The 23,653-nt window shown below is 43.1% G+C and overlaps 2 protein-coding genes across 2 annotated transcripts in view; both read left to right on the forward strand.

Annotated features, from left to right (window-relative positions):
- CFI (complement factor I) overlaps positions 1-5,152 on the forward strand; it is a 44,774-nt gene extending 39,622 nt beyond the window's left edge. Inside the window, exons 12-14 of the mRNA XM_087826114.1 lie at positions 348-625; positions 3,258-3,362; positions 4,727-5,152. Coding sequence (XP_087682240.1) covers positions 348-625; positions 3,258-3,362; positions 4,727-4,944 — 601 coding nt within the window. The 3' untranslated portion in view covers positions 4,945-5,152. The remainder of the gene's footprint in view (positions 1-347; positions 626-3,257; positions 3,363-4,726) is intronic.
- A 7,830-nt stretch (positions 5,153-12,982) lies between these two features.
- On the forward strand, positions 12,983-23,413 carry PLA2G12A (phospholipase A2 group XIIA). Its single transcript, XM_016209458.2, has 4 exons — positions 12,983-13,205; positions 18,662-18,738; positions 19,665-19,830; positions 22,156-23,413. The coding sequence occupies exons 1-4, from the start codon at positions 12,998-13,000 to the stop codon at positions 22,272-22,274; spliced, it is 570 nt and encodes a 189-aa protein (XP_016064944.2). The 5' UTR covers positions 12,983-12,997; the 3' UTR covers positions 22,275-23,413.
- Positions 23,414-23,653: the final 240 nt, after the last annotated feature.

Here is a 23,653-nt window from a genome sequence, read left to right on the forward strand (position 1 = left end):
GGACTGTGCCCTGGGGGGGGGGGGGTATCTGGGGTCTCAGTGAGCTGAACCAGGCCCTTTCCTGTTGGTGGTAGTGCTCCCAGGCAGCAGGAGAGGCAGGTGTGTCAGCGAATTCTTTTTGTCCCTGATATTAAGCAGTTAGGTAGATAATTCCTCTCTTCACTTACCCACTGACTTTAACACTGCCCTTAAACATAATTACGCTGCTTCAGCAGAAATTAAAAAAAGAACTCTGGGAAAGTGAAAAGTGTTCTTTAGAAGGGAGAATTCGAAGATGAAGCATCAGAACTTTATGTTTATAGTTTCTTTCTTAACATATTTTATTTCCCCCCTTTTTTTTATTACAGAGTCAGTAAAATTCACCGTTACCAAATATGGATATCATTAATAGACTGGATAAACCCTAACTCTGAGATAAAGGTTCATACGGCCAATAGAATTATTATCCACGAAAACTACAATGGAGGCACCTTCCAAAATGACATAGCTTTGATTGAATTGAAAAAACTCAAAACCCAAAAAAATTGTGTGCTGCCTACTACTGTTCCTGCCTGTGTCCCCTGGTCTCCATATTTATTCCACCCTGGTGATAAATGCATCGTTTCTGGCTTGGGTCGAGAAAGAGGTATATATTTTATAATTTGTTAATCAGAATCTAGGGGTTGGAAATGAATGAGAATAGAAATGCAGAGGAGCTAATCTTCTAGTGTTCAGAGAGGACATAGCATCAAATCTAAAAAAAGGAACATCCAGTGAGGCCAGCTCCTGTGTATGGGACAGCACACTGGGCTCTGAGGTGCCCATGCTGGGTCTACTGTTCTGCTGTCACCATCATGAAATTCATAATAATTTTTGCAAGGGACCCACCTCACATTTTCATTTTTCACTGGCCTTTGCAAATTACAGAGCTGGTTCTGAGCTGACTTTTCAAAGGACACCTATATTCTGTGATCCAAGGCATACGCTGATGGGTAACCATTTACCAAGAAAAAGTATAGTGACAGGGAGACATGTAACATGGATTTGATTTGTTGGAGAGATCTGGATGGAAGATAAATAGGTTTTTGTGGGGTAGTCAAAGTATATGCTGAGTCAGTGATCCCACAGCCCTCTGCTCTCTCCTCTCCCTTCCCCCATTCTCCATGTCCTACACCCCCTCATCCCACAAAGAAAATGATAACATAAAAAATTCATTCTTTCAGCCTCTAAGATTTGAGATAAACATTCATATGAATAAGAGATGTGGACACTTATGGACACATTATTAGAAAGACCTGCTAAGTGAGAGGTTAGGTTAGAATTAAATTAGCCAATGCTTTTCTTTCATCCTGAAGAGTTAGCCTTGAAATTTAGCTTCCATCTGACCTCTTAAACTCTCTTTGTAAATAACTCCATTGCATTGGTCTTATAGACTCATATTGCAGTACATCTTTTATAATGGCCATACTGAAAAGTATAAAATATATATGAATTAACCTGGATTTGTGGTATGTTTGAATACCCAAGACTTACAAAATACTAAATTTTAGTAGTAATTAATTCATCCAGAAAGCATTATGTTCTTATATTTGTTGTTTTTTTAAAAAAAAAACACACACAAAAAACACACAAAAGCCTTTCATGTACACTTATAAGTATACACAGAAATAGAGGTAAACGTATAATAACCCTACTTATTCATCCTTGTTTCCAGTTATCAACATTCTACCATTCTTGTTTTATCCCTCTGAATCAATCGCTATTTCAATAGGATAATTAGGAAGATTTGTTTATAAAGAACTTAATTACAAAGACGTAGGTGTGGGATTGGGGAACCACAACGGCTATGCAAAATCTAATAGTGCCAGAACTGACACCTTTCCTACATCTGAAGGTGTAAAGGGAAGGAGAAGCTACCAGAAGGAGAAAGAGCCTTAAGTATAGCAGGCTGCCTTGAGAGAAGTAATGACCTTGAGTTGAAGGTTATAGCCAGACCCAATCTTGCTAGCTTCTCTCCTTCCCTCCCTCCCTTTTGCTGGGGTCCTCTGTTGGAAACCAAGTAGAAACTAGAGGCTAAGGGATTCCTACTGAAGTATCCCTTACTTCTCTAGGTCAGGCTCTTAGGGCAGGACGTAGGGCATTGAAGGGTAGACAATGGATCTGTAGGACAATCAGGAGCTATTCAACATATTCCCAACACATAGTTATTTTTTTCCTGGAACATATTAAACCAAATCCCAGATATCGTATAATTTCACCTATGAATACTCCAGTAAATATATTTACCAGGTAAGGACTTAAAAAACAAAAATCCACCACTCTCCAGACTCAAAAAATGAAAGTGGTTTGGCAATGTCATCTAATAACCAGCCCGTGTTTAATATTCCTCAATTATTTACAACATATTTTTATAATCAGATTATTTCCATTGGGGCCTAAACAAAGTCCACATGTTGCACTTGGTGGCTATTTTTTTTTAAATCTCTTTTCATCTAGAACAGTTACTTCTTTCTTCTATTTAAATGTATTTATTAAAGAAACTGGGTCATTCTTATTTTAGAATTCCCACACCTTGAATTTGGCTGATTGTGGCATTTAACATGTTTTTCCATTTGATATATTTTCTGTAAATGTAGATATGTTCTTATGCATTGGTTTATTTATTAATCAAATATGGTTTAAACACTGTTATTGAGCCCTTACTATGAATGCAAGGCAGTAATGCTAAAGTGCTAGGATTTCACTGATGAAAAATATGAACCCAGTCAAAAAACAGGGGGTGCCATGCCTACAAGATTGAAAGACAAAGGTCAGCTCTCAAGGGATTCCTCTCCTCCTCTGTAGGAGCCATCAGTCAGGAATGCTACCTTCAGACAGCACAGTGTGACAAGTGCCTCAAGAACTGATACAAAACAGGAGTTCAGGGGAGGGAACAATCTGCTGAGTCAAAAAATCCTCACACGGTACAGCAGCTCCCAGGTTTTAAAGGCTTCTCCTGAGCTAGGAGAATAAATTACTAATTTTTAAAAAGCTCTTATCCTGAGGAAGGTAGCCACCCTGAGACTAACTCGAAGTAGGACTTGAAGGAGAACTGGAGATATGAGCAGTGTATGATTAAATATGCTAATGAATTATCCTCAAAAGTTTATAAATGTATTTAAGAATATATATATTCTTATATCTTCCTAATGGTTTACTAAATGATGAGACTAACGATGGGCATTTATTTAGATTTCTCATTTGTGGCTTCTAAATGTCTGTTTTCTCACTTTGTTTAGATAACCAGAAAGCCTTTTCACTTAAATGGGGTGAAGTTCACCTAATAGGTAACTGCTCTAAGTTTTACCCAGGGCGGTTCTTTGAGAAAGAAATGGAGTGTGCAGGTAAGTGCTGAGTGGTTTCTCTGATATATTGTACTGCGTACTCCCTAACAAATGTGCCTCCTCCCCGCTGAATTAGGCCCCTTCCTCTGCGGACCAAGCCCTTCCGTTTGGCCTTCTGGCTGTTGCATTATCAAACTCGTTCAGTGCCTTCCCCTTAGTTCAAGTTTCCTCCTTTTAATACTAAGAGGAAAAATCTTCCTTACGCTGTTATACAGCAGTGTAGCAAGGTGATGAAGAACACAGACTCTGGAACCAGACTGCCTGCGTTTACATCTCTGTCCTTACTCACTAGTACTCCTGTGACCTTGAGCAAGTTTCTTTATCCGAGAAATTGGGGACCTTAATAGATGAGGACACTAAGATGCAGAACAGTTACGTAATTTGGCCAAAGTCTTAAGGACAACTGGTGTATCCGGGATCAAAACCCAACCTTCAAAATAAAAATCCAAAAGACCTCATTTCACATGCATCCCATTGGAATTAAATTCTCCTTCCTCGGAAATCCCATTGCCCTTCTTACAATACCTCCCACCGTCTCCTTCGATAGCTTGGTGATGCCAGTGCCCCAACCTAACACAATACAGCAGTTCCTACTTCTGGTGGTGACCCAAAGGCAGGGAACCAGCCAGGTAGTGCATTTACGATGCTTTATTGAAACCACCCATAAGTAGTGTATTATAGAAAAAGGCAGATTACTGACATCCTATAAGTTCTTGGAGACAGTGATTTAAAAATCCCAGAAGTCATAAGAGTGAGAAGAAAGTAAATAGACCATTTCCTGTGCCCTCCCATCTTAAAATGGGATTCAGGCTTATAGAAGACGAAAGGGAAAAACAGTATAAAAATCTACCAGCTCCGAGGGCTGGCTGGCTAAGTCCAGACTCTGCCACTTACTAGCTGGACAAGAGATTAATATTTATAACCCTTCTATACGTTATTTGTCTCATTTAAAATAGGGATAATAAGGATACTAACCTCATAGGGTTGTGCTGAGGATTAAAGCAATGAATGACTAATACATATAAGCACTCAGTAAGCACTGGGTATGCCTGTTTCTTTCCCACTCAGCATCTGATGCTACTGTCAGAGTGCAGTCTCACCATAGTATGTACCTATGGAAGGTGGAGAAAGCGGGGAGAGCACTTGCTACATTTAGAGAATAAGGCCAAATATTTCCCAGCCTGCATCCTTCGACTCCGTGGGCCCAGCCGGGGGCCCTGCAGGGGGGTGCAGGTGTTATTTTCAGTTAGCCGAGCGTGATAAAGCCACGATGACTCGCATTGGTGGGAGAGGCAGGCAGGCGGCATGGTGGCCTTGACAGTGTAAGTAAATGCGTGATTTTCTTTTTCCTTTGTCTTTCTCAGGTACACGTGACGGTTCCATCGATGCCTGTAAAGGGGACTCTGGAGGCCCCTTAGTCTGTCAAGATGTCAAAAACGTGACTTATATTTGGGGTATTGTGAGTTGGGGTGAGGACTGTGGAAAACCAGATTCTCCAGGTGTTTACACCAAAGTGGCCAATTATTTTGACTGGATTAGCCAGCATGTGGGAAGGTCTCTTATTTCTCAGTACAATGTATAAAACTGGGATATAAAACTGTGATCTCTCTTCTTTCTACTCTTTGCCTCTCAGGAGTTCCATTTTAATTGAAATGATGCTGCATAATTAGTACTTCTCTGGGGGGGAGAGGGAAAGCAAATTTTATTGGATATTTTTAAAGGTCTCTACAAAGTTTATGCCATATTGGAATTTTACTGTATAATTCTCAAATAAATATTTTATTCCAGCATGCATGTTTTTATTTATTAGAAATGTGATTAAATTATCTCTTCATAGAGGAGTGGGTGTATTGCCTACACTAAAGGTTTAGCTGGTTGAGTGACATTGGAGTCCCATAAGCCTACTTTCAAACCCTAATTCTACCTCCTACTAATTAAGTGAACCTGGGCAATTTATTATCTACTTTGTATCTCAATGTCCATCTTTAAAATGAAACCTGGAATTTTGAGAAAATGAAACTACATACTGATATAAAATATTCGGCATAGTCCCTGGCACAGGGAAATAGCTGACCTCACAGCTTTCATCCCATTTCTCTGCTCCTTTAAGAACTAAAAGTTCTTGAAAAATTTGTCTTTAGTTCCTCATTTCACACACTGTCCTTGACCATTTCTTGAAATCTCTCCACAGACAGCACCACACAGCCACTGACCTCCTTGGTACCAAACCTCACGTTCAGCCCCTCAGGGCATCACACTCTGCTGCAGGACCTGCTGCCTCCCTGTCTGCTGTCTCAGAGTCCTTCCCAGCCTCTTCCTTCTGGTCACTTCTTTCTCTTTGCACTTCCCCTGGTGCAAATTTCCTCATCTAGACTCAGCTTTAAATCCTACCCACAGTCCAATGACTCACAAATTCTTATCTCCGCCCGTGACCTTTCCTAGAACTCCAGACTTACATCTCCACCTATTTTATAACATTTCAAAAGAAACATGGCCAGCCCAAACCTCTGCCCCCTTAAACCTGCTCCTCCCTCCTTAGTAAATGGCACCAACATCCGCTCAGGGCCCCTCTGTGGGCCCAGCGTGCAGCAGGAACCCAGCCTCTCTCTACCACAGGACCCTGCTTTCATCTCAGCACCCAACCTGCTCTGTTTTCATCTGCTTATCTACCTCTTCCCATTACACTGTAAGACACATGAGAAGAGAGACTGCCTGGTTCCCGCTGTCTGCATCCCTGTCACTGGGTTCATAGAAGGTGCTCAGTGAATAAACATTAGCCACTTTTATTATTTTATTAATTGATTTTAGAGGGGGGTGGAGAGGAAAACGTCAATTTGTTCTACTTATTAATGCATCATTGGTTGATACTTTCAATTCCTGGGGTGCAGTCCTGGATAGAGCCCAACTGTTTTGATAAAAGAAATGCCTTTTTCTACATATATTCTAAAATGGGTTACTGCCCCAATTTTTTTCTTTTTAAAAATTTTGGTAAAATATACATAAAAATTTTACCGTCTTAGCCATTTTGAAGCATTCAGTGGCATTAAGTACATTCACATTGTAGTGCAACCTTCTCCATCTCCAGAAATTTTTTCTCTTCCCCAAATGAAACTCTGTGCCTATTAAACAGTAATTCCCCCTCCCCTCCCATGCTGCCCAGATTTTATTCGTTTTGTCACTGAATGTCAGAGAGTATTTGGTTATCGAAGGCCTTGTAAGAAAGAACCCTAAAATAGTCATTTAAATAACAGTGGTTTATTATTTTGCTCCTGTACTGGGGATTGACTGGGCTCAGGGGGCGGTTCTTCCATCTTCGGGCAGTTGCTGTCAGACAGGGCAGGGCACAGTGTCGTCTCTAAGGCGTCTTCCCTCCTGCGCCTGGTGCCTGGTGCCAGGGGCCTGATGCCTGGTGCCTCGGCTGGGAGAACTCAGCTGGGGCTTTTCAGACCTCTTCTCCATGTGGTCTCTCCACATGGGCTCTCAACATGGTGACTCGGAGTCACCTGATTTCTTTCCTAGCATGTGACAGACGTCCCATGAGAACCTACAGAACCTGCAAAGCCTTTCTGACCTGACCTTGGAAGTCATTTAGCCCTCCATGCAGCAAAGCAGTATGTTCTGAGAAAGCTTGCCAAGGGATTGCTTTTGTTCCTTTCAGTTACCCGCAGTTGCCATGAAGGATTGTTACCTTGATGTATATAATAAAGACGCTGTGCTTGCGCGGGGTCACTGTCTCTCCAGCCGAGGGCAGTGTCCCACCTGGCCCCAGCTTTAACTGTCTTATAAGTCTCTGTGTATTTCTTTATCTCCCGTCGCTCCCTCTCAGGATCCCCCACTTCCCCACGCAGGTCGCGGCACTCCATCGCAAAGACTGACCAGGTTCAAGGGAAGGAAATAGAATTCATCTCTTGGTGGGAGGGGTATCAAAGAATTTGTGGCATGTTTAACACTACCACCTTGTCTTGACCCAGCAAACCTGGAGCACATGGCACCTTAGAAGATATCTGCGTGTGAGACAAAAGGACAGAATTACTAAGAGCTGCAAGCTGGGAAACCCAGCACATATGGGGTACCCTCAGCAGATCTAGAAAGGAGTATCATTCCGGCCCCTTGAAGGAACAAGCCAGTCAGCACAGTGACCTGGGACCTGGAGGCTTGGCTGTCGAGTGCACCAGGGTGGAGGCCTGAAGTGAAGAGGCAGCTTCTCCATAGTGACTCCATGTGACAGAGACCAGGAACCGCAGACATGGGATGACCTGGCTCAGAGGACCTCCTGGTTCAGGGGTCTGGGTGAGGGCTCTTAGTTGCAGACAACAGAAGCCAATCTCATTGGTTTAATGAAAAAGCTATTCAAAGATATTATGCAGTTCATAGAATCTCCAGGAAAGCCAGAGTTGGAGGCTGTGCATCTGGGAATAATGCTCAGAGACTGCCGTGCAGGGCTACTCCTACTGCCACTAGCTCAGGTCCCAGGCGCCAGCTGCGACTGTACTGCAGGGGCTGGGCACTGGACGCCACTGCTTGACCCTCTGCTACCACTGCTTCTGTGAGTCAGCATGGTCTTCCCTTGTGGTGGTCAGTGAACAGAGCTCACTAGATGTGGAGTTCTGCCATCATTTTATACTTGATCCTGGCCTCAGAGCTCACTATCTTATGAGGGAGACAGAAAAAGAAATTATGCAGCTGTACTTTGCCAAGTATCAGGGTGAGGAAAACTCAAAGGAGACTCATAAATCCGCCTGAAGTGTGAAAGCAGGCTTCCCCAGAGGTGAGCTTAATCTGAAGATTATGGAAGAGCTTGCCAGGCAGATGCAAATACAAAGGACCTGTGGCTTAAGGAGCCAGCCACACAAGGGAACAGAGAGCAGTTCAGCGAGACTGGGCCCCAGGGTGTAGCTGAGGAGCTGGAGAGGGAGAAGACGCCAGATCAGGGAGGGCCTCTTGCCAAAGAGTTAGCACCACTGAAGGACTTTGGAAAGTTCACGCTGGAGGCGCTGAGGATGAGGAAGGAGGGTGAGGTGGGGTAGGGAAGAGTCAGGAGACTACTGGATTAATCCAAATGAAAAATGATAAAGGTAGAAACTAAAGCAGGGTACTTTTAAAGAGAAGAGCTCTGATTCTAGATATAAGGAGTGAAATAGATGGCACTGGGGACAGAAGAAATGACAAGGCGCTAGGCAGAGAACGAGAAGTCCAGGATAATTCCCAGGCTTTCTCTTGGATAACGATGTGATTGGTGCTTACCACTGCAGAAATAAAGGGAAGAGAAGAGTAAACTAGGTTTAGTTAGTTAGGGGTATTTTGAAGCTATGCTATCTCTGGGAGCCCGGGGAAGATGTATCACATGCAGTAGAAAATATGGAGCTGAAAATCAACCAGGGGTTTGGAAGTAGCCAGCAACCCTATCTAGAGAAACCACACACCTGAGTTTATCTTGATGGTCTAAAACCCTGCAATCTTACCTAGGTGGGTTCTCTTCCATCTTCTCTAGCACTTCCTTTCTGTGTGCAAAGTAATCTCACAGTCTACCCACTTTTAGGAAGTGGAGTCTTAGATTTTGAGAGTAAATCCCTCATGAATGGGAAGAGACCCCACAGATCCCACACGTTTTCCACCATGTGAGGACACAGCAAGCAGTCAGTAGTCTCCAACCTGGAAGAGGGCCTTCCCCAGAAACCGACCATGCTGGTACCCTGATCTTGAATATCTCCAGCCTCCAAAACTGTAAGAAGTAAACTTCTGTTGTTTATAAGCCACCTAGTCTGTGGTATTTTGTCATAGAAGCCCAAATGGACTAAGATACTGATCAAATCTGCCCGATGGTAGACATTCCCAAGCAGAGAGCCATTGTCTTCAATATATCAACAAACCTATCATTGAAACCTATCATCTAGGCCCATGCTGAAGGATGTGGTGTGGCCATCTCTTGTCCTTCACTTCAACCCCACTTTGAAAGTTATTCATGCCACTGGTTTTTTTAGGCAGAGGCTGAAACCTAGCACTTATTTCCCTTTAATTTGAGCCCCTTTTAGAAACTAACCTTCCTGCCTTAACACTGGGCAAAGGTTAAGTGTTACGGCTGGAACTGTTTCACCACATGGCATTTATTTTCATCACAATAACACTGCTGAGATCATTTAATGAGGCGCTGGAAAAGACTGAAAAATAGAAACTGCCTTTGACAATTTGTATTTTGTTGATTTTGTGTCATTTCAAATAACACAAAGGATTACATAATATTCTAGTTTCCAAGTATTCTAGAGTTTATATTTTACATTAACCCAATAAATTTTGCATTCTTACTTCATTAATACAATCATGTTCCATGATGATCCATGTACAGTGGAGAGACCATCAGGGGCTTCTAGAAGGGGTATCTGACTGATTATCCTATAATTGTGCTGCATAGACAACAAAGCCTAGTCTCACCACCCAGAAGATCATATTCTGGGACATTCATTCAAACAACAATCAGCACAAATACAGCATATTTTATATTTTCATAATTTTGTTTTGATAATATTGACTATAATTGCTTTTCCCAGTTCTTCCTATTTCTCCCCCTCTGACTACAATTGTGTTTTGTCCCCAGTGCTCCACTGAAACTTCTTGTGAAGTCCACCGATAACCTCCACGTTATGAATCAGTCCTCCTCGCCTCCGCGCCAGCTGAACCCATGGCTCTGCCTTTGACATACTGGGACACGGCACTTTCCGGCTGCACTGGCTGTTCCTGTGCGGTCCCTTCAGCGAGTCTTAGTTCCCTGACCTCCTGCGACTCAGACCTTGTTCTGCTTCTCCTTACACACTCACTTTTCAGGGGACTGCATCTAGGCCTGCGGCTTTAACAGCCATTTCTATGCTGGTGACTTTCAAATTTATTTCTAGCCTTTATCCCATCTCTGAACTATAGATTCAAATGTGTCTGAAATTAATTTCCTAAAATTCCCCTGAAATCTGCTCCTCTGGAATCTCATTTCAGTTAGTGAGAAGCCTGTTTTCTTCTAATCACTAAGCCAAAACCTCAAAATCATCCTTGATTCCTCTTTCCCTCATATACCACATTCAATCCATTAGTAAATCCTGTTGGCTCTGCCATCAAGTTATATCTAGAATGGGCCCACTTTTCACACCTCCACGGCTCCCTGCCTGGGCCAATAATGTCTTACCTGGTTTATTATGTCCTAACTGGCTTCCTCGACAGCTCCTGCCATCTGCAGTCAATGCATTTATAGACAAACTAGACACTGACCAACAGGAAAGACCTGGAAGACAGCAGTAATAGTGCCTGTCACATTAATAACAGGTTTTACTGATTCAATGACAGTGCCTGGAAAGGAGGCTCTTTTCAGACATTTTCTGGTAACAATTTAAAAGAAAAGATGGAGGTGGATCATCCAGGTAAGGTATATGATTTGGTTAGTCGGGGCCAATGCACAAGGCCCTGAACTCAGAAGTCTTCCACATTTGCTTTCACGCTCTGCTGCCATCACCTTGACATTCATAATTTTTTAACAAGGGCCCCTGCATCCTTATTTTGTACTGAGTCCTGCAAGTTATGTAGCTAGTCCTGTGGTCAATGCCGAACTCTGGTATCTGACAGCAGGAATTAAGAGGAAAAGGCAAATCTTGGAATTACTGCAGCAGAACAAGTATCTAATGATTAAATCTTAGGAAGATGTGAAAATAGAACTTTGAACCTTGTTTTCTGGAAGGATGGTGGTTATTCCCATGGGGAACACAGTGGAAAAGATTTGTTTGAGATAAAAAGAGAATAGCTCTATGAGCCCGAGGAACTAGAGTTTGAGAATTTGATCCCTACGGAAAGATGAGACAAGGTTTGAGTCCTCAGAGCAGAGGACGTAGTTAAGATCTAGGAAATTAGATGAGATCACCACGGAGCAAACGTATAGACAAAAGGGGAAAGGGGAGGTCTCTTGTAACTGAGGACTGGAACCAGGTCACCTTCCTACATTCTGTCTTTCCTTTTGGGAGACTTATTTCCTACTAGGCAGTTTCTCTGAAGACTGGAAAGAGCCAACCCTGGTTTAAGGGTTCTGGCAGGGGTGCTAGGCAGGACCTCAGAAGTAACCCAGTCCAACATCCCCATTTTAGAGATGAGAAAACCAATACTCCGGAAAGCTAAAGAAGATAATTCTACATATGTCCTCTTTTTTGGATTTGTTGAAAAGTGCTGTCCAAAGTAAATGAAAAATAATCTTTGGCATCTTGTGGCGGCAGAAAGAGACCCTGGTCTGACTGGATACTGTCCTGCGACTTCTCCGCACCTCCACTCCACTGAAAAAGGAGAGGAATACCTCCCCGTCCCCTCTCATCTTCCTCCACATGGTGCCAGCTGATCACACCCAAGAGCACCTTGCTGAAGGTCTGAGTAAAGCTGGGGCCTAGGGTTGGGCTACACCCATCTGCAAACTGGGGCGATTTTTCTAACTGGCCCACAGGCTGCATTTCTGCAAAGCCCTGATCTGAACGGGAGAGGTCGTGTACGTAAGGTGTAAATACAGAAGGATGTAATTCTTAGCGCTACACTGCACAATTACTACAAAGCTTGTTACAAACACAAAGCACCTACCTAGAATTTATCAGTAATTCTTATAGAAAGGCAGCGCCTATTCCCGATACTTGCAATACTGCCCTGGATCTTACTGTAACATTCTTGGAAACTGCCAGGATACTAAGATAACCGGATATTTATAGCTCTGGTAAAAAAGTATTGCAATTGTCATTTGATACGGCACAGCGCTGGGAAAAAATACAGAGGGACGTCACTAGAGCCATTAAGCTACAAAATACCTTGAGCAGAAAACTGCCTTCTGTAAGATTTTTTAAACACTGCATTCAAGTGTTAGAACTGCTTCTTCCTTACGCGGGGAAGACGACTTATGGTTTTAACTGCCAGACCATTTTCTTCGTCCAGAATTTCTAAGTGTGGTGATGTGACCGCGGCACCCGCGCTGGAGGACCCGGCGAGGACCCGCGTGAGATCCCGGCTGCGCCCGGGTCCCCGCAGAATCTCGGGCGGACCCCTCCGGCGCTCTCCACCGGGGGCCACGCGGCTCGGTTCTCCCACGCTGTCCACACCTAGGTGAGCGTGTCCCGCGGGGTGGCTGCGCTGAGCCCGGGCAGATCAGGGTTCTTCACGGGGCTTCTCCACTGGGCGGCACCCCACAACCCACCCCCCGCCCCGGGAGCTTTTAAAAAAATACTGATGTCCCCTGCCTGCCGGACTCAATCCGCCTCCGGGGGTGCGTGGGTCCCTTACGAGTATTTAGTTAGTACGCCCCGCCCGAGCAGCGCTGACTGGAAACTGGGCGCAGCGCCCCCGCGAGCCGCCGCACGACCACGTGCGCGTGGACCCCCCAGGTCTCCCGCGGCCGCGCGCCCCCGCCTCCGCCGCCTCTCGCGCGCGCACGGCGGCGCCACCTCCCCGCAGCGCGGTGACGGCAGCCTGGGCCCGCCTCCCCGCCGGCAAGGGGGCGTGGCCACGGAGCTGGGCGTGGCCGTGGAGCGCGGGGCGCGTGCGGCTGCCTGGGGCGCCCCGGCGGCTGTGTGGGGGCGCGCCAGTCGCTCGGCTCCTGGGACCCGCGGGTCCCCACGCGGCTGGGCGCTGCGCGGATGGCCCTGCTCCCGTGGCCCGCGCTCGCCCTCCTCCTCCTCGTCCTGACCGCCGCGCTCAGGTGCCAGGAGGAGGCCCAGTCCACCGACTGGAGGGCCACCCTGAAGACCATCCGGAACGGCGTTCACAAGATCGACACGTACCTGAACGCCGCCTTGGACCTGCTGGGGGGCGAGGACGGGCTGTGCCAGTATAGGTGCAGCGACGGTGAGGGGCCCGCGTCCCGGGCTGCGGGGGCGCAGGGCGTGGGGCGGGAGCGGCCAGGCAGACCTCGGCGCGGGCCTCTGGCCGCGGGAACACCTAACCCCTGCTGGGATCTTGCCATTCTTGTCACCGAGCCACCTGGTTCCCAGTCGCTCTGCTAGTTAGTTAGGAGGGCGCGCGCTCCCTGGGTGTTCACTGCTCTCTCCTTTTTTTTTGCTTGTTTGTTTGCAGTTGCGCAAGGTGGCCGAAGAACCTAGTGCCGCACGCACCGTAGGAATGGAGTGGAACACACTAAGTTTAGCTTCCTAATATAGCTCCTTCGTAAGTCAGCCGAGCATGCAAAACATACCGAGACTTCTAAAGTCATGATGGTTTAACTTTCTCAAGAGTTGGATTTAATTTTTTTTTTTTTCTGCAGAACTACAGAAAATAAACTGCCACCTTTGTACAGACTTTTGGTGTACTCTATTGTTGAGAAAGAGTTTTGATAACTCTTCTAAAAAATTACTCTATCAGGACCTGACAGTCATTGTCTTTCCTTGGATATCAGTGACGCCTCCTCCTCATGGTTAATATTAATATGATTGTTTTGATTTCCGTTTTCACATTTTTAGACTTAGATTTGAATCTGAGAACTTGTTTGGTAGCATCCTTGGTCATAATAAACTCAGTACTTCCGGCAGAAATCTTTCTTGTTACAGTTCAGATAAAGTACGTGGGCCTCTCTTTGGAAATTCAAAATGCTAAGGAAATACTTGGGCGATATGTGCCCAGTAAGAGGAGACAAGGTCCGGGCCTACATATTGCTTGCAGCTCAAAAGAATAGGGAGCTCAGTGAGTTGAACAGTGAAACCAGATTGTATGTAGGTGAATTTGAAAAAAACAAAAACAAACCTATGTCATGTTAAACTCTGATGCCACCTGCTGCCTGTAATTCTCAAAATAATTTCTAGTTTTATGTTAACGGAGTTAAAGAATGAGCTGTATCTTATATGCTATGAAGTTGTAAATGTTTCATTCCTTCCTAAACTTTTGTCTAAATGTCACCACCAGTGTGCAATCAGGAAAGATGTTTTGTCCCTGTAGAGCTTGCTAGGGCCAATAATTTGAAGATTAAATGGTTGCCTTTCCTCAGGCAGATGTTGTAGTTTCACTTCTCATTCGCATTAGTTATACAAACATTCGAGTGCCTGTTGTGCGCTGTGTTCTACCAGTTGGAGATTCATCACTGAACAAAACAGATGAAATTTCTGTCCATGTAGCTTACATTCTGGTGGGGAGAGAGCCAGGAAACCAATGAGCAAGTAAAATAAGCCAAATATGCAGTGTGTGTAGGTCTGAAGTGCTTCGAGACCAGTAAAGCAGAGGAAACACCAGTGTTGGGAGGGAGTTTGCTCTTTTAAATTGGTTGTTCAGGGAAACCCTCACTGATAAGAAAATACTTGAGAAGAAATTGGAAAATGGAGAAGGTGATGATCTGGGGAAAGAACACTCGAGGCAGAGGAAAAGCAAGTGTAAAGGACCCGAGGAGAAAGGCCAGTCAAGGATGACTGAAGGTTTTGGCCTGATGCAAAGAAAGGGCACAGTTGCCATTTACAGAGACAGGAAAACTTGGAAGCAGTAGTCTTCATACACTTATCTAGAGTCAAGGGTTCTAGAGCTTCTGTATATTTAAAATAGCTTTGAAGTCGAATGGATACTACTATTAAAAAGATTATTTTAATCTTTCCTTTTACTTAATTCTTTTTTATCTTTCCACAAGCCTAACTAAATGTACCATTTAGAGTTTAGAGTAACATCTCCAGCATAAAAACACAGATGGTTGTGATAATTTAAGAAGCAGTAGGCAGGCTTCAGTGAAAATCCTTTGTGTCTTAGTAAGTACTGTCTGCATAGGACTGTGATTGCAAGTTACCACACTGATAATTCCAACATAATGAAAATTGTTGTTTCATTGCTGTTGCTTGAAGAAGTCTCCCCAGAACACTGTTTCAACCTTTCCTATATTTTGGAATGCAAGTGACCAAATCAGAACCAAACAGAAACAGACAAATCCCAAAGCTAGAGGAGCATGGTATTTAAAAGTATTTAATAGTTACATAAAGAGGTCAAGGCAGCTTTAAAAAAAAAAAAGACTTAATGGTGGGAGGGGGTCAGATTAAAGGGCACACACTTGTCGAATATAATTATTCTTACTTTATAGAAAGGACTGGCATTAGGGATACTTGCTCCCTCTGGCCATCCTCCCTAGGGTGGAAACAAGGCTTTATTGACAGTGAGCTAATGTTATTTAGAGGACAGCAGAGATCAGATACGATGGAACAGTGTGGAAGAAAGGAAGAGGAGAGGGTAATGAGGCGAGGATAGAGAAGTCAGGGTGCGGGGACAGACTGACATGGGGCAGACTGAAAGGCCTTTGGCTTCTATCCTGAATATGGTGAGAAGCCATTGGTGGGGTTCTGGCAGAGGAAAAACTCCATCTGACATATTTTAATAGAATGGCTCCGGTTCATTGTTGATATTGGACTATAGCTGGAGGTGGGGTGGGGTGGGGAAACCAGAGTAGGGAGACTAGTTAGGAGGTTATGGCAATCATCCAGGGTGGCTTGGCATGGGACGATAGCAGTGGAGGTGGTGAGAAGTGGTTAGATTTTGAATCTTTTGAAGGTAGGGTCCACAGGACATGCTGTTGAATTGGATGTGGGATATAAGAACATGAGAGAGTCAAAGATGGCTAAGGTATTTTCCCTGAGCACCCGAAGGATGGAGTTGCTATTACTTGAGAAGAAGGAACTGTGGATGGAACAGGTGTGGAGTGAATGTTAAGAGGTACGTCTTAAGTTTGAGGTGCCTGTTAGACATCCAAATGGTTAGTATATCCTTGTCTGTAGGCCCTTATAAGTGGAAAGCCAAAACATAAGCAGTTTTCTTAAGAAAGAAGGACTAATAAGAGGAGTTGAATGATCACAGTGACTCCTCTGTGACGGCCTCAGGCATCTACCTTCATCCACCCAGAAACAACCCTCCTTCTTGGACCAACTTTTTTCATTGGCCACCTCTTTTCTAGATCTATCATAGCCATTCCCTTTGTAGAGGTTGTTCTTCAGACTCAGTGGAGCAGGCTGTAGCCTTCTATCTTCATGAGGTTGTACATTTCTTGAGGCTCTACTTGGTCAGCTCAGTTGAGCATGAGAGTCTTAGCAATGCACTTAAACCAATTTTAGATCATTACTTTGAGTGAGTTACTTACTTTGATAGCTGATTGCTACAAGGGTTGCTTCTCCTCCCCCCACCCACTTTATTTTGGAAGGTAAACTTATCTTTAAGTCTCCTAGTCATAAATGTTAGTTGCATGAAAGTTGGAGAAATACTTTGTGTTTCTCCCAAGTATCCAACTGTGGGGTGGTATTTATAATAACTAGGGATATTTTAATTTTAGAGGTAAAGATAAATGGTAGCCCGAAATGTTTAAAAGCATTCCGTGTAAAATAGGGCATTGGCTTGTTTTGTGTTCCCCGGGGGGCAGAGGATGGCTTACAGGTAGAATGTACAAGAAAACAGAGCTTAACAGTCAGTGCCGTTCCACAATGGAATAGACTATTTCTCGATACTGTAGGAGGATTATGGGAAACATTCAAAGAGAAAGTAGGTGACTGTTTGGTTTGTCAAAATGATTTCTATATTATGAGAGGAGAGAGATTTCTCAAGTACCTTCCAACATTTAAGATGGATGACAATGCCATCTTCCACCTTGCTACTGAACCATTGGCACTATCAGGGAAAGTGTAAGTGGAGTAATATAGTTCATCAAGTTTATTCCTGACCATTTTCCTTAGCTGGCAAAGGAGTATATTTGTGAAATGATTGGCCAGAGTCTAGGCTAGGATGTGTAGTCCTGTAAGGTCTTATAAAGATATAAAGGTCTTATATTAAGGTAGAGTAGACCCCATTATCCTCAGTTTCATTTTCCACAGTTTAGTTATCCTCAGTCAACTGCTATGTGAAAATATTCAGTGGAAAATTCCAGAAATAAACCACCCATAATTTTTAAATTGCACGCCATTCTGAGTACCCCACTTCACCTCATCACATAGGCATTGTGTCAACTCACATCATCAATGGACGAAGGGTGAGCACAGTATAATAAGATATTTTGAGAGAGAGCACATTCACATAACTTATATTACAGCATATTGTTATAATTGTTCTACTTTATAGTTGGTTATTGTTAACCACTTACTGTATGTAATTTATAAATTAAACTTTATCATAGGTATGTATGCATAGGAAAAACACAAAGTATATGTAGAATTCTGTATTATCTGTAGTTTCAGGCACCCGCTGGGGGTCCTCAGGTAAGGGGGGGGGGCTACTGTAACTAAGTGATCATTAGATGACCATGCCTTCCTTAGCTTTAGGCGCTAACTCAGTAACTGGTTGGTTAATGGTATTGAGATTTGTGTGCAATGGACCATTGGCTCAAGGATAGGAAGATACAGTTCTTGCCCTATAGGTTTTAACCTAAAAATATAAATGTTAGCTCTGGCCAGTGTGGCTCAGTTGGTGGGAGCCTTGTTCTGTACACTGAAAGGTCATGGGTTTGATTCCTGGTCAGGGCACATATTCAGGTTGCGGGTTCGATCCCCAGTTGGGCGCATGCTGGAGGCAACCAGTCAGTGTTCACTCTCACATCAATGTTTCTCTCTCTCTCTTCCTTCTTCTCTTTTCTAAAATCAATCAAAGCATGTCCTTGAGTGAGGATTAAAAATATATATAGATGCTAGAATGTACAGGAAAGTAGGGAGATTTCTTTTCTACATATGGACCCAATCTGGCATATAACCTCTGAAATCTCCAGAAGTCCAGAGTAAGCTTTTGTATGTTTAATATGGTAGAGGTTTACAAACATAATTGCATTTTATGAACCACCACAAATGTGTATATATACACGTTTAGTTATCCTCAGTCATGTACACATGACTCAGTATATGTACACATGTGTACATATTTCACTGCAGGACAAATAAAAATTTTAAGTTAGACAAATTAGCATTCTTTTTTTTTTAATCATCACCAGAGGATTTTTTTTTTCCATTGCTTTTCAGAGAGAGTGTGGGGGGAGAGAAAGAAACATCTGTGTGAGAGAGACACATCGATTGGTTGCCTGCTACATGCTCCCTGACCAGAGCCAGGGATCAAGCCTGCGACCGAGGTACGTGCCCTTGGCCAGAATCGAACCTGGGACCCTTCAGTCTGCGGGCCGATGCTCCAACCACTGAGCCAGACAGACTAGGGCCAAATTAGCATTCTTAATGCTCATCAGAATAAAGACATACTCACTTATGTCAGCATCCCAATATTAAGTATTTCCAAGGCTAGTCAAGCACATTGTAGACCTTTTTGCATATGTATTTTCTATCATATTTGAAATTAATTATGATACCATTTATATTTTATAGGATCTAAGCCTTTCCCGCGTTATGGTTATAAACCCTCCCCGCCGAATGGATGTGGCTCTCCACTATTTGGTGTTCAGGTAAATATTATTTTTTATTTGATAAGTCTTATGATTGTTAGGCCATGTAATACTCTTGATAATGCAAGACTATCAGTGTGTTCTCAGGTTCACAAATAATTTTGCTTGTTGTAATAGTGATCAGGTTTATTACATTATTTTACAGCTAGAAACACATTAAGTCCTAGCAAAACTAAATGTAGTAAAATTCATGTTTTATTTTTAATTTGGTAGATGTTAATACTATTTAAATGATATTTCCTCATGTCACAAATATGGTTTAATATAGAAGTAATGCTACTTAGGATGAAAAAGTATAGGTAAGGATAATATTTTCTATATTAAAACTAGGCTAAGTGGGATAGCTGTGTGTTTGTGGTAAGGGAAGCTGGATCTGAACCAAGTGTCATGGGGGAAAATGTTTATAAGAGTGATTCCTAGATACAAGGGTTTTGCATATAAAGTTATTTAAAATAGCTAAAGACAAATTATAGATTCGAAGGAACAGTATCTTTAGGGATTGGATGAATACTTACGGATTAAACCTCAAAACAACAAAGGAAATTTGAGTTGTAGAAGCTTAAAAATTTTCAGTGACATTTCATATAAAGTATACATTTTATTGGGGGAAGAGGTACAAAATACTTTGGAATATCCAAAAATTATACTTGCCTAGCCCCTGGAAAACTCTTTTAAAGCTCTTAGCCATACCTTTCAGTTTTTAAAACTATGTTTTGGTCTTTGGAAGTTGTGTTTGTCACCCGCAGTTAGCTGTGAATATTCTAACATTGCCAAGTAGGGGGCTTTAAGGCACGCCGAGAGGGAGGCTAGAGAGTGACGCGGGCGGGTGCGGTGCGAGGCAGGGAGGGTATGTAGAATGGAAAGCGTTTGGAGGGAGAGCAGTTTTGAATTTCATCAATAACAACCCATCCAAATGCCTCTTTCAGCTTAATATTGGCATCCCTTCCCTGACCAAGTGCTGCAACCACCACGACAGGTGCTACGAGACCTGCGGGGAAAGCAAGAACGACTGTGACGAGGAGTTCCAGCGCTGCCTCTCCAAGATCTGCCGCGAGGTGCAGAAGACGCTGGGACTGGCCCAGCACGTGCAGGGTGAGGCGGCCGGGGCAGGGATGAGTGCGGTGCGGCAAGTTTCATTGAATGCTTTGTTTTACAAGATTTACCAGTAGAAATGTTTCTTTTTGTTTTGTTTTGTTTTGTTTTGTTTTGTTTTGTTTTGTTTTACCCGAGGATATTTTTCCCAGTGCTTTTCAGAGAGAGTGGAAAGGAGAGAGAGAGAGAAACATCGATGTGAGAGAGACACATTGACTGGTTGCCTCCCACACGCGCCCCAACCGGGGCCGGGGATGGAGCCTGCAACTGAGGTATGTGCCCTTGGCTGGAATCGAACCCAGGACCCTTCAGTCCTCGGGCCTACGCTCTAACCACTTAGCTAAACTGGTGAGGGCCCAATAGAAATATTTCACTCTATATTACATTACCTATTGTAACACAGCCCTTCAGTTTTCTGAGATGGAAATCAATGCTTTTGTAGTCTGAAATGATTTATAGTCATGGAAGCAACAAGTGTTAGGAAGCCTTGGGAGGAGGGTATGTGAGGCAGAGAAGAATTCATGCAAGATCTTGCAAACCCTGGGTCCAGTGAATTACGAGGAAGTTCTAGAAGATTTGAGTCTTAACTGTCTCTTCATAGGTATCTGTGTCAGGAGGGCCCCCCAAACCACCCACAGGTTCATTGGTTCATTGGTTTGCTAGGACGACTCAGGACTCAGCATATAGTCGTACTCATGGTAATGATCATGACAGTGAAGGGATACAAGGCCAAAATCAGTGAAGGGAAAAGGCACTTCACTGTCTCTTTCATAAATGAGAATGATAACGCCTCTCTCTAAGAGTTGTCATAAGGGTAAAATGAGATATTTGTAGACATACACATCACTGAACAATTACTATCAGTTACGAGATTTCTTTACTGTCAAGCCAGAGAATGCCCCACACACTGAAAACAGAAGAGGAAGGGCAATGAGACAGGGCACAAAAGTAAACTAACATTTTTAAGCACTTTGCATAACAGACTGTGCTAGAGACTTCAGACGTGTGTTTTCATTGAAGTTTACAAAAGTCCAAAGAGGTAGGTACATTAAACCCATTTTTCAAGGAAGGAAACTGAGGTTGAGAATGAAGTAACTTGCCCCAAGTTACATACTTCTGACTCTAAAACCTGTGTTCTGTCTACTACAGTATTCCCCAAATAATCTTGTAGGTCTGATTCTGATGCCCTCCTAATAACTGTCAAGGAAGAAATTTCTGCTCCAGGTGAAGCTTGAACTCAGCCTCTGAATCCCCTTGCATGCTTCGGGCTAAGGTGTGAACCTGTACAGCTGAAGCAGAGGCGGATGTGGTTCCTGTGTCCTGATCTGAGCTCATACTAATGTAGCTAAGTGATGAAACCAAATTCCTTGCAATCTTTTATTTAATAATCATAGCCTTTACACTTCTGCGGTTGGTTGTGTGCCTTAATGGCACGGTCTCTTGGAGAACTTTGATAATATCAAGATTTTGTAATGAAAAGTTTCTTAACATGAATATTTGAAACTGTAAGTATCTGGACAGCTAAAAGCCATTCTGTGCTACATCTCTATAAATATAATATATTGAGATAATCTCACCTGGATGTTCCCAGTCAGGGCACATACCTAGGTTTTGGTTTGATCCGCAGTGCGGGAGGCAACCAATTGATGTTTCTCTCTCACATTGATGTTTTTCTCTCTCTTTCTCTCTCCCTTCCTCTCTCTCTAAAAATCAACAAACATATCCTTGGGTGAGGATACAAATAATAAATACCTGTAAGGAAAATTAACAATGATTAACTGATTGATAACTGCTATTGAGAGAGACTCGTTTGTCTAGTACAGAAAATTGAGCTGACCGTTTGTATGCAAACAAAATGTAGATACATGGCCCTAGCCTGTTTGCCTCAGTGGTTAGAGCATCGGCCCACAGACTGAAGGGTCCCGGGTTCAGTTCCAGCCGAGGGCACGTACCTCGGTTGGAAGCTCAGTCCCGGCCCTGGTTGGGGATGTGCAGGAAGCAACCAATGGATGTGTCTCTTTTACATAGATGCTTCTATCTCTCCACCCCCACCCCGACCCCCATTCTCTCTGAAAAGCAATGGAAAAAATATCCTCTGGCGAAGATTTAAAAAAAAAAGTAGATACATGGTAAAGAGGGTGAAATAAAGTCTTTGTATATATAGATATAGTAACTGGGTTGCAAGGGTTTGGGAGAATTTTCACCTAGCATACGTTTAAGTGCCCAGGAAGGACATGCTTGGTGCTGTGCTAGAACATGTACTATGTGTGAAGGGAGTGATACTTTGCAATTGCCCCACAGTAATGACACTTTCTTACTCTGCAGCATGTGAAACAACAGTGGAGCTCTTGTTTGACAGTGTTATACATTTAGGCTGTAAACCGTACCTGGACAGCCAGCGAGCCGCATGTAGGTGTCGCTATGAAGAAAAAACTGATCTTTAAAGAAGATGCTGACAGGTGGTGACAGCAGATGAAGATAAAAGAACATAACTTTTGGCAAAGAACTAATGTTTTTACAACACAAAGATGCCTTATTTTTGTGAAAAGATTATTGCAAAACCTTATTTTGACATTAAAACCTCAAACTAAAGCCCAGGCAGGTGTGGCTTAGTTGGCTGAGCGTCGTCCCATGCTCCGACAGGTCGCCCGTTTGATTCCGGTCAGGGCTCATACTCGGGTTTTGGATTCGATCCCCAGTCCGGGTGCAGCAGGAGGCAACCTATCAATGTTTCTCTCTCTCTCCCTCTTCCTTCCTCTCTCTTTAAAATAAATAAAAACATATTTAAAAACAAAAAACAGAACTTCAAACTGAAGAACAAGTGGGGGAGGCTGTGTTCCTGGATGGTGCTGCCAGACCAGATTGCCTTGACCAGTCTCAAAGAGAGGCGTGTGTTAAGGGGTGAGTTTTTGTGTGTGTTTTTTAAAGAAAGAGGCTGTAACTTTGTTTTCACAGCTGTATTTACAAAAAAAAAGGGGAAATGTAAAATTCATTATAAGGGACACTGAACATTTTATTTGGAAATATGGGGAGACTTTCAGAAGTATATTTATTTATTATACAATTTAAAATATACATTTATACCTGGAAGGATCCTACTTTATTTTTTTCCTATTTTAATTAATACAAAATATGCTGTTTATCTGTAGCCCATTGAATATATGAATAAGTAACACTTCTATTAGTGACAGGACTAACGACAAGGACAAGGTTTCCATGTCTGTATGTCTTATAAAATTGGAAACATTGGTTGGTGACCTCCTAGGGAGGAAAACCAGGATATGTAGGTATTATGTGATGTGCCTAGCAGGTGACGTGAACAAAATTCAGAAACACAGACACTCCCATTTTATGAACCACTCATATGAGGAATGTCATATTTTGCTATAATCTTTGCCTGAATTGGAGAAAATGATGGATTTAATGAGACAAATGAAAAGTTGTTTAACATATACATCAGAGCATTATATGCTGATATGATTTGGTGTTTATTCCCTAGCTTGCTCCCCATAGTAGATTCTGAGGTATTTTTAAAAGACTGTGACCTTTTGCTAATAGTAGTCTTAATAAAAATTGTTCTTGATATTGGTTTGTTTTTTTAAGTCTAACTGTGGGGTCAAAAGGGATGGAAAGCAAGTTACAAAGAACTATCTTTTATAGATCTCTTATTTACATTAAAAATTATTAACATGTTTAAGAGCAAATCCCACATCCTTAACTGAAAATATCTGTGAGTGTTGAAAGCTTTTCAGCCCCTTGGGAAGTTCAGTTGTGCTCCTTTACCGCTCTTTGCCTACCACTGCCTGTTGACTTTCCTGAGCCC

This window comes from Miniopterus natalensis, chromosome 1 (genome assembly GCF_054644295.1).
Source record: "Miniopterus natalensis isolate mMinNat1 chromosome 1, mMinNat1.hap1, whole genome shotgun sequence".
NCBI lineage: Eukaryota > Metazoa > Chordata > Mammalia > Chiroptera > Miniopteridae > Miniopterus > Miniopterus natalensis.

Coding starts and splice junctions, on each gene's coding strand:
- PLA2G12A (XM_016209458.2), top strand. CDS start 12,998: ATGGCCCTGCTCCCGTGGCCCGCGCTCGCCCTCCTCCTCCTCGTCCTG. Junction 13,206..18,661: donor CCAGTATAGGTGCAGCGACG/GTGAGGGGCCCG, acceptor TATATTTTATAG/GATCTAAGCCTTTCCCGCGT. Junction 19,831..22,155: donor ACTGGCCCAGCACGTGCAGG/GTGAGGCGGCCG, acceptor CTTACTCTGCAG/CATGTGAAACAACAGTGGAG.